General features: G+C 41.3%; 1 protein-coding gene and 1 pseudogene across 7 annotated transcripts in view; one reads left to right on the plus strand and one right to left on the minus strand.

The window, feature by feature from the left end:
• Positions 1-14,973, plus strand: part of LOC116102083 (zinc finger protein 14-like) — a 20,723-nt gene extending 5,750 nt beyond the window's left edge. For 3 of the 7 annotated variants that reach the window (XM_031386280.1, XM_031386279.1, XM_031386277.1), the window contains 4 exons: positions 7,387-7,486; positions 11,836-11,962; positions 12,159-12,219; positions 12,543-14,973. In XM_031386280.1, coding sequence (XP_031242140.1) covers positions 7,415-7,486; positions 11,836-11,962; positions 12,159-12,219; positions 12,543-14,943 — 2,661 coding nt within the window. In that variant the 5' untranslated portion in view covers positions 7,387-7,414 and the 3' untranslated portion in view covers positions 14,944-14,973. Of the gene's footprint in view, positions 1-1,195; positions 1,313-7,386; positions 7,487-11,827; positions 11,963-12,158; positions 12,220-12,542 lie in introns of all 7 variants that reach the window. The other 4 variants (XM_031386282.1, XM_031386281.1, XM_031386276.1 and 1 more) reach the window with 3 other exon arrangements.
• LOC116101205 lies at positions 1,336-3,144 on the minus strand (annotated as a pseudogene).
• Positions 14,974-15,888: the final 915 nt, after the last annotated feature.

Raw genomic sequence — 15,888 nt, forward strand, 5'->3', positions numbered from 1 at the left:
AAATCCGCCTGCCTCTGCCTCCCAAGTGCTGGGACTAAAGGCGTGCGCCACCACCGCCCAGCCATTTTTTTTTTTAACATTTATTTTATTTATTTTATGTGTATGAGTACACTGTAGCTGTACAGATGAACGGGAGCCATTGTGTCTGGCTGCTGGGAATTCAACTCAGGACCTCTGGCTAGCTCTGACCATGTTCGCTCCAGGGTAATTCATTGTAGCTGTCTTCAGACGCACCAGAAGAGGGCGTCAGATCTTATTACGGGTGGTTGTTAGCCACCATGTGGTTGCTGGGATTTGAACTCAGGACATTCGGAAGAGCAGTCAGTGCTCTTACCCGCTGAGCCATCTCTCCAGCCCCAGTTTGCCATTATTGAGTACATTTCCATCAGTGTAATTTCCATCAGTAGAAATTGATCTAAAATTATGTTTACTTGTTGACTTTTTATGTGGTTTATCAGGGTGACTGTGGCCTCAGAATGAGTTTTGCAATGTTCCTTTACTTTCTATTTTATGAAATAGTTTGAAGGGTATTGGTATTAGCTCTCTAGTGAAGGCCTTGTAGAATTCTGCACTAAAACTATCTGGCCCTGGACTTTTTTGATTGGGAGACTTTTAATGTCTACTTCTATTTTCTTAGGGGTAAAAGACTATTTAGATTGCTTATCTGATCTTGATTTAACATTGGTGTTATCTGTCTAGAAAATCATCCATTTCTTTTAGATTTTCCTTGAGAACTTGTTTGGTGGTTCTAAAGGGGGAATGCAACTACTCGTGTGCTCCTGACCAAAGACCTGTCCTCCTCTCATGCTATCTATCTAGAAAATCAGCCATTTCATTCAGATTTAACAATTTTGTGGTGTATAGGTTTTCAAAGTGAGACTGAATGATTCTTTGGACTTTCCCAGTGTCTGTTGTTTTCTCTCCCTTTTCATTCTGATTTTGTTCATTTGGAGACTGTCTGCCTTTTAATTAGTTTGGCTAAGGGTTTGTCTATCTTGTTGATTTTCTCAAAGAACCATCTCTAGGCTTCATTGACTCTTTGTATTGTTCTTTTTGTTTCTAAATCATTGATTTTAGCCCTGAGTTTGATTATTTCCTTCTATCTACTCCTCTTGTGTGTGTTTGTTTCTTTTTTCCTAAGGCTTTGAGTTGTATTTTTTTTTTCCAGTACTAATTCAGGTTCTTTACTTCTCAGAAGTGACTGCTAAAAGGAGAGAGACAGCAAGAAGAGAGCCAGAGAGAGCAAGGTGATGGGAAGAAAGGGCGTAGTAAACCACTGGTCCTAGTAAGCCTCAGGAGGCAAGAGCTCAAGGTAAAAAAAGAGTCCTGGAGAATGGTTTCTTTCTGTGTATTAGTCCTCCAGGAAGGCCACTGCCGTCACCGCATTAAATATTATGTACATCGCAGAGAGTCCCAGGTAGTGAGCACCCGGAGGGGGTCATTTCACCAGGGGCCGAGTTTTATCATCATCCCTGCACTGATGGGCTTTGTACTTTTTCACTTCTGCCTGTACTTGGCCCATGTGTCACCTTTACTTGTTAATACCGTTCCTGCCTCTGCGCTTGCCCAGCGTGGGGCCTGGGCCCACCCTTCCTCTTCGGATTCCCTGGGCCCCGCCCCGATGGAGGCTGATGGATCGGGTTGCCGCTGCCGCTGCTTCTCCTCCATCTTGCTTCTCCTCCGTCTTCCGCACGAACAGCTCCAGGAAGCTGTCATTGTGGCAAACAAGTTCACACTGCTGGACACCGGACTTGAGCCTGACACCTCGTTGTCCCCACTCTCGGGTGACTCAGCCCATCAGCTCCTGCCGCTGCCCGCTGGGCCGGGTGCCTCCCGACCTGGAGGCTTTCCCTGGCCTCCCCCCCATCCCCCCTCTCGCCCCCCTCTTCCCTCGGGCAGCCATTTTGTCAAGGTGTACTTTTTAAATTGCTACTATGAGACCTTTCCAATTCCATATATATATATATGCATATGTATGTATATATATATATATATATATATATATATTTAAAAATTTTTAAATTCTCTTTATATTTTGATCTCCCCCCCATGGTTACCCCATCCCCTTTCCTTCAGAGAATGAGAACCCCTTCTTGGATACTACAGCACCCTGGGACATGTAGTCCCAGCGCTAGGACATCCTCTCCCACTGAGGCTCAACTAGGCAGTCCAGAAAGGGGGAAGGGATCCAATGGCAGACAACAGAGTAGCCCTGCTGCAATTGTTAGGGGACCCAGATGTTCTTGGTGTAGCTGGCCTCAGATGGGCAGCCTTGGGTAGGACAATGGAACTCAGGGGACAGTGAACTTCTCAGAGCAGCTCAGCATGCTGGGGCTGGGGGTGGGGGCAGTGAGGGAGGGAGGGATCTATCTTGTATGTTCCTCGTGCTGCAGTCAGCTTCAGTTTCTATTGTGGCTTTGACCAACTTCTCAAAAGGAATTTAAGTCACAAAGAGACCTGTGACCTTTTCTCTCTTTCCCAGGTGTATTTGATGTCCCAAGACTCCCTAATAGGTTCCAGTTTCACCTATCTATCTATCTGTTTTTCTTGATTTCCTTATCACAGTTGCAAGAGCTCTGAGGTCACTTTCTCCAGGCCTTCGTCCTTTGCTGCCTACTCTCCTTCTAACCCTCTGATCCTCTTGTGCTTGTGGTAATTAACTGAGTAGCCCTACAAGCTAGGGAGATTCTTTGGGTCCCTGTGTAAGGGCAAAGAACTACTTTTCTTCTTTCTGTGGTCTTCCTTTACTCTGTAAGAGTTCTAGTTTTCCTCCCTCCTCTCCATTTTTTTGCCTGCAAGACTGATGCTGAGACGCATCCTCAACCTGTCCAAATTTTGTCAGTATCAGGAATGAAGAGTGGCTGACACTATTTATCTGCAGCATTCTTCCCAGCCACACATCCACATCTGAGTAATTAGTAATCCTTCAGATTCTCCAGAATGGAATTCTGAATCAAGAGAATTCATCAGTTTGTCTTAGACAACTTATAGGAATTAGTGAAAGTAAAATTTCTGTTCAGAAAACACTCCAACAAAACAGAATTCAACAAATCCAACTGCAAGTGGTTTTACAACTAAACAGTACCCTCCTGAAGTATAATTACAGATGCCTCTAGCCCCAGGGACACCAACTTGACTGTCCATTATAGGACAGGGAGCACCCCAGTCTAGCCCCGCCCCAGGTCAGTAGAAACCAAACTGACTCCGTTGCCCATTAATCCCACAGCTCTTCCCCCATTTCTTTCTTCCGTCCTTTCTCTCTCCCTCTCTCTCTTTCCCTCTCTCTCTCTCTCTCCTTCTTTCTCCCTCTCTTTCTCCCTCTCTCTCTCCTCTCTCTCCCTCTCTCCCTTTCTTTCTCCCTCTCTCTCCCTTTCTTTCTCCCTCTCTCTCTCTTTCTTTTTTAAATAACTAAGAAGGCTGGAAATATTAGTAAGCCCAACCACCAGATGTGGTGGTGCACACCTTTACTCCCAGGACTCAAGAGACAAAGGCAGACAGATTTCTGTGAGTTCAAGGTCAGCTGCTCTACATAGTAATTCCAAGACACCCAGGGCTGTTACATGGAGTAATCCTGTTTTGGGAGAGGGGAAAAAAGAAAGAAAGAAAGAAAGAAAGAAAGAAAGAAAGAAAGAAAGAAAGAAAGAAAGAAAGAAAGAAAGAAAATACCATCTAAGGTAACTGGGTCCTAACAGATAGAGCTATGACCAGGGTGGGCAATGCCCAGTCCACTGATGCCTGGATATCAAGGCAGTTTTACTCTACTCACACATTTGCTAAGCACTGCCTCCCCTACTTAAAGCCTTTCTGTGACCTTGGTCATGTAGCCTAAAATCCTGTTCCTCCACTTATCACAGAGCATAAGTTATGTACTGTGTAAACCTGCTACTATCTGATGTAAGACCTTTCCCCCTCCCCCCAAAATAAAAAACTTTAAGAATGCACAACTTGATGGATGTGGTGGCTCACATCTTTAGTTGCAGCACTCAGGAGGTAAAAGTAGGTAGACCGCTGTGAGTTTGAGGCCAGCCTGGCTCATAGTGAGCTCCAAGACACTCAGGCGTACATAGTAAGACCCTGACAATTTTTTTTTTAATTTAAAGCAGTATTTGAAACCCCTTCCTCTTGATCTCCACTATTGGACTCCATGCCTTTTGACTATAACTCTCGAACATGTTATTGACACAGAATAAGTCAGATAGGTGACAGGGGCTTATCTCTTTCTGGGATGTTGGACATGTATTGAGCATTGTTAAAGCCCTGTTAAGATCACCAGTCATGCCAGGCAGGGGTGGCTCACTCCTTTAATCCCAGCACTTGGGAGGCAGAGGCAGGCGGATTTCTGAGTTCGAGGCCATCCTGGTCTACAGAGCGAGGTCCAGGACAGCCAGGGATACACAGAGAAACCCTGTCTCGAAAAACCAAAAAAATAAAATAAATAAATAAATCACCAGTCGTGTAATTAAATTCTTTTGAGTTTATATTGTGAACAATTTTGATGTTTGTTTTTCTGAAAAGAAAAAAAGGTTTTGGGGTATCTGTTCCTAGCTGTGCAGACTGTCTTGAGCAAAAGGACTGTCAAACCTGCTGGACTACACTTATGGTAAAATTAGTGCCTTTAAAACATGATAGATGCTTTGAGAAACCTAGACAAGGCAGGCTCATACAATAATGAGAATGTTTTAAACTGCTTTTTTTGTCGTTTTTGTTTTGCTTTGCTTTTAAAACAGGGTCTCTAGCTCAGTCTTACCTCAAACTCCCTTTGTAGCCAATATCTTTGAACTTCTCATCCTCCTGCCTCTACCTTTCCAGTGCCGGAATTACAGCTGTGTGCCACCATACCTAATTTATATGGTGCTGGGTATTGAGGGCCTCTTTTATGTCAGGCAAGCCTCTACCAACTGTGTTATTTCCCAGCCTTTTTTGGTAGACTTTTCCTCTCACAACCTTCAGTAAACTCTAGAATCTGTATCTGGTTGATCTTGCAACCATTTCCTTTTAAGGCTTACTGGACAAACTTCCTCCTGTGGGCTATCAGAGGAACTGGTACAGCTGATGCTGCTAAAGAGACAGTTGCTAGGGGTGGGGTGGGGGAGCAGTTTCTTCTTTCTTGTTGTTTCTTCTTGAGGCAGTGGAGGGGGAAGAGTGTTGGTGGAGGGAAAGACATTGTCTTATGAGATATTTAGGATTGCTGTACAATAAAAAGCTTACTTCTCTAAGTCTGTTACCTTGCTACTGTAGCTGACCTGCCTTCGGTGATCCTCTGAGGCCAGAAACTGCAGTTTCTGGCACTTAGCACCTCTTCCTCAAACAGCAAAGGATTAAGTAAATAGCCTTTGTTCTATCTCAGCAGGCACTACCCAGCTCTAACTTTCAGCCTGCTAGTCGGAAGTCAGAGGAAGAAAAAGGGACACTTAGAAAAATGATTATAGAGTTTATTACTAAGCTGTAAAAAGTTTCCTATGAAAGCTATCTAAGGAGAAAAGCGGAAAGATCCTAAGTGGGGAAAGGGAAAAAAATTCTACTCTATCTGCCTCTCATCGCTTTGTCCTCAGTACTTAGACATCTTTCAGAATACATGATTACATGTTACAAAGTTCATCACAAGGTCACACAAAAAAATCAAATCATAAATTGAATTAGAAGTTTACAACAGAGAATTTTTACATGCATATTCATTAGGAGTAATTATCTGGCTAAACATCCATCGCTGGTCTTAGCTCTACAGGTTCACTGAAGGTTTAAAACCATAACTAAGTTATTAATCAAGTTTTGTATAGATAAACCCAATCAATATTTTATCTTCTGTCCTAGCACCTATAATAAATCGTTAGCTCCCTTTTTTATGACCTTTGGCTAATTGTTTTACAACCTCTTGGAATGTGCTCCGAATAGGAGAAAGTCTGGTTACTATCTAAGAGCAATTAACTGGTGACATTTGGGAGACTGGCAGAGTTCTCATTGCAGTTTTGACTATCAGAAAAGGACCTAATAGCAGTCCCACCATAAAAGAGTTTAATAATCACAGATATAATTTTAGGAATTCTTATAGGATCATCATTAAGACTTAAGAAGTCACCTATTTGTCTATATAGCATCACCACAAGACATTACATTTTTGTAGATCTGCAGAGATCTGCTCCAGAGGGGTGTGCTATTACTTAGTTATTGTTATATATGTTTAATAATAGCAGGAACAGCATATTAATAGCAGGAATCTTTCCTAAAATGAATCCCTTACAGCCTTGCTTAATAAGGGCGAACCTGTCGTAGATTATATAATAAGCTGAAGTAGGCCATCTCAGGACAATCGCCTGCTAGTTATCAGCTTGCTCCATTATGGTTTCTGACAGACAATGCTGTGATTGTTTTAACCATGTCCTTTATTTGCATGAAAGGTTTGTTGTGATTGCTGCAAACACTGCTCCTTCGCTAAGTGGACTCTGAGTGAGTAGGTCAGTTCACGTGTGCAGGCTAGAGACACTCAGCTCAGTAAAAGGCTTCTCTTGATGAAGGCTAGATATAGGGCTCAGTGGTTAAGAGTATCAACTGCTCTTCCAGAGGGCCTAGGTTCAATTCCCAGCACTCATGTGATGACTCAAAATTGTCTGTAACCCCAATTCCAGGTGATTTGATACCCTCTTTGGCCTCCTTGGGATCGGACATGTGGTGCACAGATACATACATATACCAAAATACTCATACATTTAATTTTTGTTTTTGTTTTTGTTTTTGTTTTTTTAATAAAAGGCTTCTCTTGAGTTTGAATGGTCCTTTCCAATTTAGTAGTGTGAACTGAATTGGTAACAGAAGAAAAAACTGCAGAAGAAAAAGCTAGCAGATATTGATAACTGTGCATAGGTAGACTGTGCTGTAAAAAGTGGCAAGGTGTCCCACACCTTGTCCCACAAAAGTGATGAGGAAAGTAGAGAGGACTGAGAACTGAGGCTAAAAAGGATCCAAGTTTGTATAGAGCCAGACAAGAGAATTATAGACCCTGGCCCCTGTCCAAGTTTAAAAGGGAGGTTGTCTTAGTTTGCTTGCCATTGCCATGATAAAGACTAGGACACAGCAAGTGGAGGAGGAAAGGGTTTATTTCATCGTATAGCTTATACAGTCCGTCTTGAAGTCAGGACAAGGATACAAGGCAGGGATCTAGAAGCAGGATCTGAAGCAGAGACTATAGAGGAATACTGCTTATTAGCTTGCTTCCCATCCTTACTCAGTCTGTTTTCTTATACAACACAGACCTATCTGCCCAGGATTGGCACTGTTCACAAATGAACTGAACCCTCAAATGCCAATCATTAATCAGTAAAATGCCCCCACAGGGTTGTCTACAGACCAGTCTGATGGTGACATTTTCTCCTTTGATTTTTCTCTTCTTAGATGACTGTCCTGTATTAAGTTGACGAAGATGGCACACATGTCAAGCGAAGGGTCTCAAGACATACCTGGCCTAGGTGGTATAACATTGGTTGCTGTCGAGGTATGAAGAGACTTGATATTTTGACCCACCAGAAACCTGTAATGCCAGCTATTACTAAGAGCTAAGGAATCCCAACCTTTAGGCTTATATAGAAATGTAATTGTAGAGCTCATAGTTGGAATATCCTAGTCAATATCTTAAATTGGGATATAACTCCATATGCAGTCACATAAACAGTCTGACTGGAGGTAGTGTCAAATTGGGCAACCGTAAACAGTTTCTTGAATATGCAGTCACCATAAATTCAGAATCAAATGTGGTAAATCTAAGCTATTTCTGAGCAACCTTGGTGATGAGCAGTGCGCTGTTTATATTATATGTACCATCTTACTACAAAATAGTAATTTTGCCTGAAACACCTCCACTCAGGACTGAGGTTATTGCATGCTATGCTATGAACAATGGTGTTTTTATTACTCATTCAGTATTCTGCTCTTAGAGCAGAATGCTTTAATTCTGGAAAACAAGGACCTTTAGTTTCTTACTATTGCTAAGCATGTAAGTATAAAATTAATGTGTCTTTTTATTCTGTAAGAATATTTGGCCGGGCGGTGGTGGCGCACGCCTTTGATCCCAGCACTTGGGAGGCAGAGGCAGGCCGATTTCTGAGTTCGAGGGCAGCCTGGTCTACAGAGTGAGTTCCAGGATAGCCAGGGCTACACAGAGAAATCCTGTCTCAAAAAAAAAAAAAAAATTGATTCAATTTTTTAAAATTTTAAATTATGTGTGGTTTGGTAGGTATGTGCATGTTACGAAGTCCATGTGGAGGTCATAGGACAACTTGCAGAATGCACTTACTCCCGTCTACCATGGGGATGAGTACACGATAGTCACGACGTAAAGGGAAAGAGTAGTTCTCTCTGTAACCTCTGGGAAGTTCCTGAGTGAGTGTGGTAGGAGGAATGTATCCAGGTAGGTAGGGAAGAGATTGGAAACAGTTTGACATGGAAAAGGGAGGGACAGAGGGAGATGAGTGAAAGGGGAGGGGGTAGCAGAGTTGTTAGGTGGAAGGGAGACTCAACGGTTAAGGAAGCTTGAGTTTGTGCTTGAATATGTCCAAAAGAAGGATTGCCAAGAGCATCATTTAGGGCCGGATTTAGGGAAGACGGGCTAGTTAAGAGGCTTTATTAGGAAAACAAACTATTTCTCCTGAAACTACAGGTCCATGAAAGCCTAGATGGAAGGAAACTAGGACTCTAGACCAACAAAGGAGATCTACTTTCAGGATGGTGTTTAATGTGGCATGGAGGGAGCAGCTTTCATGCTTCAGGCATGCACACAGTAGAACTATGTTCTTTCTTTTAGAGTGTTGGTATCAAGTTTAGGCCCCGTTGCTATGATGGTGTCATAGGGTGAGTGAGAAGGCACGGATGGCATAAGACCCATCCTGGATCCTAAGAGTTCCCTGTAACTCCAAATGGCAGTCCTAGATTAGGGCAGTCCTCCTGCTTAGCCCTACGGGAATACAGACTGCTTAGGCTGGGTTACTTGACAAAGAAGAGTGAATTTCTAGCTCAGAAAAAGTGAAACCCCATTTTACCTTGGAGCCACCTGTCTTATGTAGGTTGGCCTCAAATTCCTAAAAATACGTGGCATCTTTTTAGTTATTTTATTCAGATTTGACATTTCTCAATCGAAATTCAAAAGTCATACCATTATGATTGGACCTGAAATAAACTGTTTTGAGGTTTCTAAATTTTTTTTTCTGGGTATGGTCGCATAAGGTGTATTCAAATTCCATTTAAGAAGATGTGACATGTGAAAGTTTCTATGAGGGAGGCAACTTAGACTTCCTCTTCCCTGCCTCAGCAGCCAACCTGAGAAATGTCACATAGTCCTTGGCAAAATTACAGATTCAGCTTTCTCCCTCCATATTCAAATCAGCATAGCAAGTACCTAGGATTTTTATATATATATACATATATATATTATATGTTAAAATTGGATATTTATTTACATTTCAAATGTTTTCCCCTTACCAGGTTTCCCCTTCGGATGTCCCACCATCCCTCCCGCTTCCTCTATAAGGGAGCTCCCCCACCTACTCACCCACTCTTGTCTTCCTGCCCTGGCTTTCCCCTACACTGGGGCATTGAACACCCTCAGGCCCAAGGGCCTCTCCTCCCACTGATGTCCAACTAGGTCATCCTCTGCCATATATGAGGCTGGAGCCATGGGTCCCTCCATGTGTACTCTTTGGTTGGTGGTCCAGTCCCTAGAGCACTGAGGGGCGGGGAGTGTCAGTCCCTTCTCCATCTCCATCAGAGACCCTGCACTCAGTCCAATGCTTTACAGAGGCAAGCATTCGCCTCTGTATCTGTCAGGCTCTGGCAGAGCCTCTCAGGAGACAGCCTTATCAGGCTCCCTTCAGCAAGCACTTCCTGGCATCCACAATAGTGTCTGGGTTTGGTGACTGTGTATGGGATGACTGATATCCACTTATTAGTGAGGGCATACCATGTGTATTCTTTTGTGACTGAGTTATCTTACTCAGGATGATAATTTCAAGTTCCATCCATTTGCCTGCGAATTTCATGAAGTCATTGTTTTTAATAGCTGAATAGTATTTCATTGTGTAAATGGACCTCATTTTCTGTATCCATTCCTCTGTCGAGGGACATCTGGGTTGTTTCAAGCTTCTGGCTGTTATAAATAAGGCTGCTATGAACATAGTGGAGCATGTATCCTTGCTATATGTTGGAGCTTCTTCTGGGTATATACCCAGGAGTGGTATAGATGGGTCCTCAGGTAGTACTATGTCCAATTTTCTGAGGAACAACCAGACTGATTTTCAGAGTGGTTGTACCAGCTTGTAATCCCACCAGCAATTGAGGAATGTTCTCTTTCTCCACATCCTTGCCAACATCTGCTGTCACCTGAGCTTTTGGTCTTAGCCATTCTGACTGGTGTGAGGTGGAATCTCAGGGTTGTTTTGATTTGCATTTCTCTGATGACTAAGGATGTTGAACATTTCTGTAGGTGCTTCTCTGCCATTCGAGTTTCCTCAGTTGAGAATTGTCTGTTTAGCTCTGTTTGCCATTTTTTAATAGGGTTATTTGGTTCCCTGGAGTCTAACTTCTTGAGTTCTTTGTATATATTGGATATCAGCCCTAGATCTGATGTAAGATTGGTAAAGATCTTTTCCCAACCTGTTGGTTGCCATTTTGTCCTATTGACAGTGTTCTTTGCCTTACAGAAGCTTTGCAATGTTATGAGGTCCCATTTGTTGACTCTTGATCTTAGAGCATAAGCCATTGGTGTTTTATACTGGAAATTTCCCCTGTGCCCATGTGTTTGAGGCTTTTCCCCATTTTCTCTTTTATTAGATTCAGTGTATCTGGTTTTAAAGCACCTGGGATTTATGGAATGCCTCTCCCTGCAAATGAGGTGTTACCAGAACCTTAAGTCACAATAAAACTTCATCTTAAGAAGAACCTCTTCTAAGTCTCCAAGGATTATATCTAGCCCTTGATTCACCCTGAATAAAGGGTATACACACAAGCCATTACATTGAATATCATTTGAGAAATGATAAGATGATAAGAGAGCTGTAACATTAAAATCCTCAGAGGAGGACTAGGATTCTGCAGACCCCACCCATTCTCAGCTCCTCCTGATCTGAACCTTCTAGCCCAGTGTACAGTGGCACCTGGACACCCTAAGGGAGGAAGCAGAACATGGAACCACAAGGAGGCAGACCTTCTTAGTACTATAGTTTGTATTAGACTGAGTAGGATCACAGGAACTCAGAAAATGCCACAATACTTGCATAAATTATTTAGGCTGAGTGAGTGAGTTAATCTTCTAGTTTGTGTGCATGGAATCTGTGTTAGAACTTATCATTCCTTTATGACTTTAAAGCTTAAGCTTATTTGTTAGGAATTTCTAAATGCCAGCAACAATGCTCTACAGATGATAGAATGGTAGATTTTTTTTTTTTAAATGGAAGGGACTAGAGATCCATCTTAAAAAGACAAATTGGACAAGTGGTGGTGGTACACACCTTTAATCCCAGCGCTTGGGAGGCAAAGGCAAGCAGATTTCTGAGTTCAAGGCCAGCCTGGTCTACAGAGTGAGTTCCAGGACAGCCAGGGCTACACAGAGAAACCCTGTCTCAAAAACCAACCAAACAAACAAATAAACAAAAGACAAATTGGGGTAGCCCAACAGTCTATCCTACTCCCTGTGCCCATGTATAAGAGGAGTCTCAACACTATCTGAGGCCTATCTGTACACTAGATAAAATGTTTGGAAACTACAGAATCTATCAATTTCTTGTCAGTTGAATTTAGATGTATAGTGCCTTATATCTCACCATTTCTCTTTCACATATTTGTGGAGTGCTTTAGGATTTAGTTGTCTTTGAGGATGTGGCTGTGAACTTCACCGAGGAAGAGTGGGCTTTGCTGGATTCTTCTCAGAAACATCTATACAGAGATGTAATGCTGGAAATCTACAATAACCTTGCTTGTGTTGGTAAGATTATCATCATTCCTTCACTTACTCAATAGAGAACAAGTATTTGGGTTATCAATGTTCTACTGTGTTGTGGCTGTGGAAAGGATAGAGTTTGGTGAATAAATCATAGTTACAATGTACATTGAAATTGTAAAGTGATAGTTTATATGCAATAGTAATACTTTTTCATGATTTACCTGATCTTCCTTTTTAGGAAACAAATGGGAAGACCAAAGCATGGAAGATGAGCACACAAATCCTAGGAGAAGTCAAAGGTAAGGTCCATACAGAGGCAGAGATTCCATGAATTAACCTTAATATATTGTGAAATTTAAAGAAAATGAAATTCACAGAGATTTAAACTTAGTCATCTTTACTTCATTTGGAAGCAATTCTAAGAAATGTATTTTAAGACAATTCTGTGAGAGCCATATCAGAAAATCACAAGTCCACTTGATTTCAAACCATTCACCTATACCAGAATGTTTAAGTTAAGTTTTTGTTTTTTTATTTTGGAGTGGTCCATATCCAAGACTAACTAATAGTCAAAAAGTGAGTAACGGCACTATTGCTAATGTGTGTTTCATTATTCTAACAGAATGGATATGTTTGAAAAACTGTCTGAGAGTACCGAAGGTGGTCAATCTGGAGAAATCTTCACCAAGACACCAAATCTGACAAACATCCTCCCTGGTCCAAAAGTTGAGCTTGATGAGAGTGGCAGGATGCAGTATAAGTGTGAACAGACCTGGAAAACGTTGAATTCTGTTACAAGTATTCAAACCTATACTCAAAGCCTCAGTATGAGTAGGTCTTATAACGTTTATGGCACATCCTTTGGTTCTCCCAGCTCATTTGGAAGACATCAAGAAACTCTTGTTGGAGAAAAGCACTGTGAACAGAAGGTAAAAGACTGTCCTTCTGCTGAGTCATTTTACATCCAGGAAAGAAATGACAATGCAGAAATCGGTAATGAACACAAACCATTTGGTAGAGCTCAGAGTTCTTTTGGTTCCTATGAAAGTCATAGAAGAATTAATACAAGAAAAAGGTCCTATGAATGTAAACTGTGTAGTAAATCTTTCATGTATCCTTCTTTACTTCAAAAACATGAAATAACTCATTCCAGTGAAAAACCCTATGGATGCCTACAATGTGGTAAAGCTTTCAGAAATCTCAGTTCTCTTCAAAAACATAAAATAGCTCATACTGAGGAAAAGCCTTATAAATGTCATTATTGTAATAAAGTGTTCATCTGTCAGGGATCACTTCAGTCACATATAAGAGTTCATACTGGGGAAAAGCCTTATGAATGTAAACAGTGTGGTAAAGCCTTCAGAGTTAACAGTTCCTTTTGGCGCCATAAAAAAGTTCATACTGGGGAAAAGCCCTATGAATGTAAACAATGTGGTAAGTCCTTTATTTATCCTTCTCTACTTCAAACACATGAAAGAACTCACAGTGCAGAAAAGCCCTATAACTGTAAACAGTGTGGGAAAGCCTTTAAATCTCACAGCTCCCTTCGGGTCCATGAAAGAAACCATACTGGGAAAAAGCCCTATGAATGTCAACAATGTGGCAGGTCCTTCATTTATCCCTGCTTACTCCAGATACATGAAAGAACTCACAGTGGTGTCAAACCCTATGGATGTAAACAGTGTGGGAAAGCATTCAGACGCCTGAGTGACCTTCGAGTACATGAAAGAACTCATACTGGAGAAAAACCTTATGAATGTAAACAGTGCACCAAATCTTTTATTAATCGGTATTTACTTAAAATGCATCAAAAGTCTCACACTGGTGAGAAACCCTATAAATGTAAGATGTGCAGTAAAGCCTTCATTTATCCCTCCTTACTTAAACTGCATGAGAGATCTCACACTGGGGAAAAGCCCTATCCATGTAGACAGTGTGATAAAGCCTTCATTTTTCCTTCCTTACTTAAAATGCATGAAAGAACTCACACTGGGGAAAAGCCCTATGCTTGTAAACAGTGTGGTGAAGCCTTCAAAAGTTACAATTCCCTTCAGAGACATAAAAGAATTCATACTGACATAAAGATTTACGAATGTAAACATTGTAGCAAAACCTTCATATGCCAGCGATCCCTTCAGTTACATAATAGAACTCATACTGGAGAAAAACCATATAAATGTGAACAGTGCGGTCATTCCTTCAGATATCACAATTCCCTTCAAAGACATAAAATAATTCATACTGGGAAAAATCTCTATGAATGTAAACAGTGTGATAGGTCCTTCATTTATCCATATTTACTCCAAATCCATGATAGAACTCACTCTGGGGGAAAACCCTATGAATGTACACAGTGTGGGAAGTCCTATATTTATCCTTCTTTACTTCGAATACATGAAAGAACTCACAGCGCAGAAAAGCCCTATAACTGTAACCAGTGTGGGAAAGCCTTTAAATCTCACAGTTCCCTTCGGGTCCATGAAAGAAACCATACTGGGGAAAAGCCCTATGAATGTCAGCAATGTGGCAGGTCCTTCATTTATCCCTGCTTACTCCAGACACATGAAAGAATTCACAGTGGTGTCAAACCCTATGAGTGTAAACAGTGTGGGAAAGCCTTTAGAGGTCACAGTTCCTTTCGGGTCCATAAAAAACTTCACAGTGGGGAAAAGCCCTATGAATGTAAACAATGTGGTAAGTGCTTCATTTATCCATCCTTACTTCGAATGCATGAAAGAACTCATAGTAGTGAAAAACCCTATGCTTGTAAGCAATGTGGTAAGGCCTTTAAATCTCGTAGTTCCCTCCGAGAACATGAAAGAAACCACATGGAGGAGAAATCTTATCAATGTCAACAGTGTGGTAAAATCTTCAGACGTTACAGTTCATTTCAAAACCATAAACAAATCCATGCTATAGAAAAACTCAATGAATGTAAACAATGTGGTAAGATCTTCATTTATCCTTCTTTTCTTCAGAGGCATGAAAGAACTCACATTTGTGAAAGAACCCTTTGTATGTAAACAATGTCATTAAAGCTTTACCATATCACAGTTCTTTTAGGAGAGCTAAATTTCATTTGGGGGAGTAGATAGGAATAATGTGATAAATTATTTTTACAGTTCTGAACTGCAGAGAAAAATTCATATGTAACAATATGAGTATGAGAAGGGATAGCCTTCTGAAGTAACCATCGCCATCAAATATATGGAAGAATTCATCAATTAAGTAGAACCATGTTTCCTAAAACATTAAAAATTGCTGTGTTAGAAGGGAATCCTGTGAATATAAACAATGTGAAGACTCATATGTAGTGAAAATTTTGGAGTTTTCTTTAAAAAAAAAAAGCACGGAAATATTTTAAGAATATGCTTTCATTTTTCTCCCAGGTATGGAGTATGGGGCTGCTTCACAGCAGCTAATTATGATTTGCCTCGTGTTCTAGCAGGGGTATGGTTTTGCCAGCTGCAGGTAGTTTCTGTGATTGTGTGACATTTGGAATTCTGGGGACTTTTGAGAGGGTATATGAATGCTGGGGCCCCAAGAGGCGGGCTGTTTGTGGTGGGTAGCTGGTTGGTTGCTGATTGTTCTTGATCACTATTTGTTAAGTACTCTTGTGCAAAGAAACCAGAAACAAGTAGAGATCCTGACAGCAAAGATCAAACTTGTCCCCATTAACTCGACACCCCTAATAAGCAGGAATGGTCTAACAATGACATCGCCCCCTTTCTCCCCTATCCTTTTTTTCTCTCCTATCTAGTGTTAGGGAGTTGAAAGGGTTGAAGAAAAGGAGTGGAGAAAGGTGGAAGAAAGAAGATCTCACAAACTAGCATAAGCCAGCTATAAGTGGTGCCCAGATGTGGGGCTAGCAGAATGGGAAATTTGATTTCAAATGCCATAGAGAAAACAGCAGGGACAAAGGAATCTCCATTGCTTTTTGTTTGTTTTTCGTTTTGTTTCATTTTGTT

This window comes from Mastomys coucha, unplaced genomic scaffold (genome assembly GCF_008632895.1).
Source record: "Mastomys coucha isolate ucsf_1 unplaced genomic scaffold, UCSF_Mcou_1 pScaffold21, whole genome shotgun sequence".
Taxonomy (NCBI): Eukaryota; Metazoa; Chordata; class Mammalia; order Rodentia; family Muridae; genus Mastomys; species Mastomys coucha.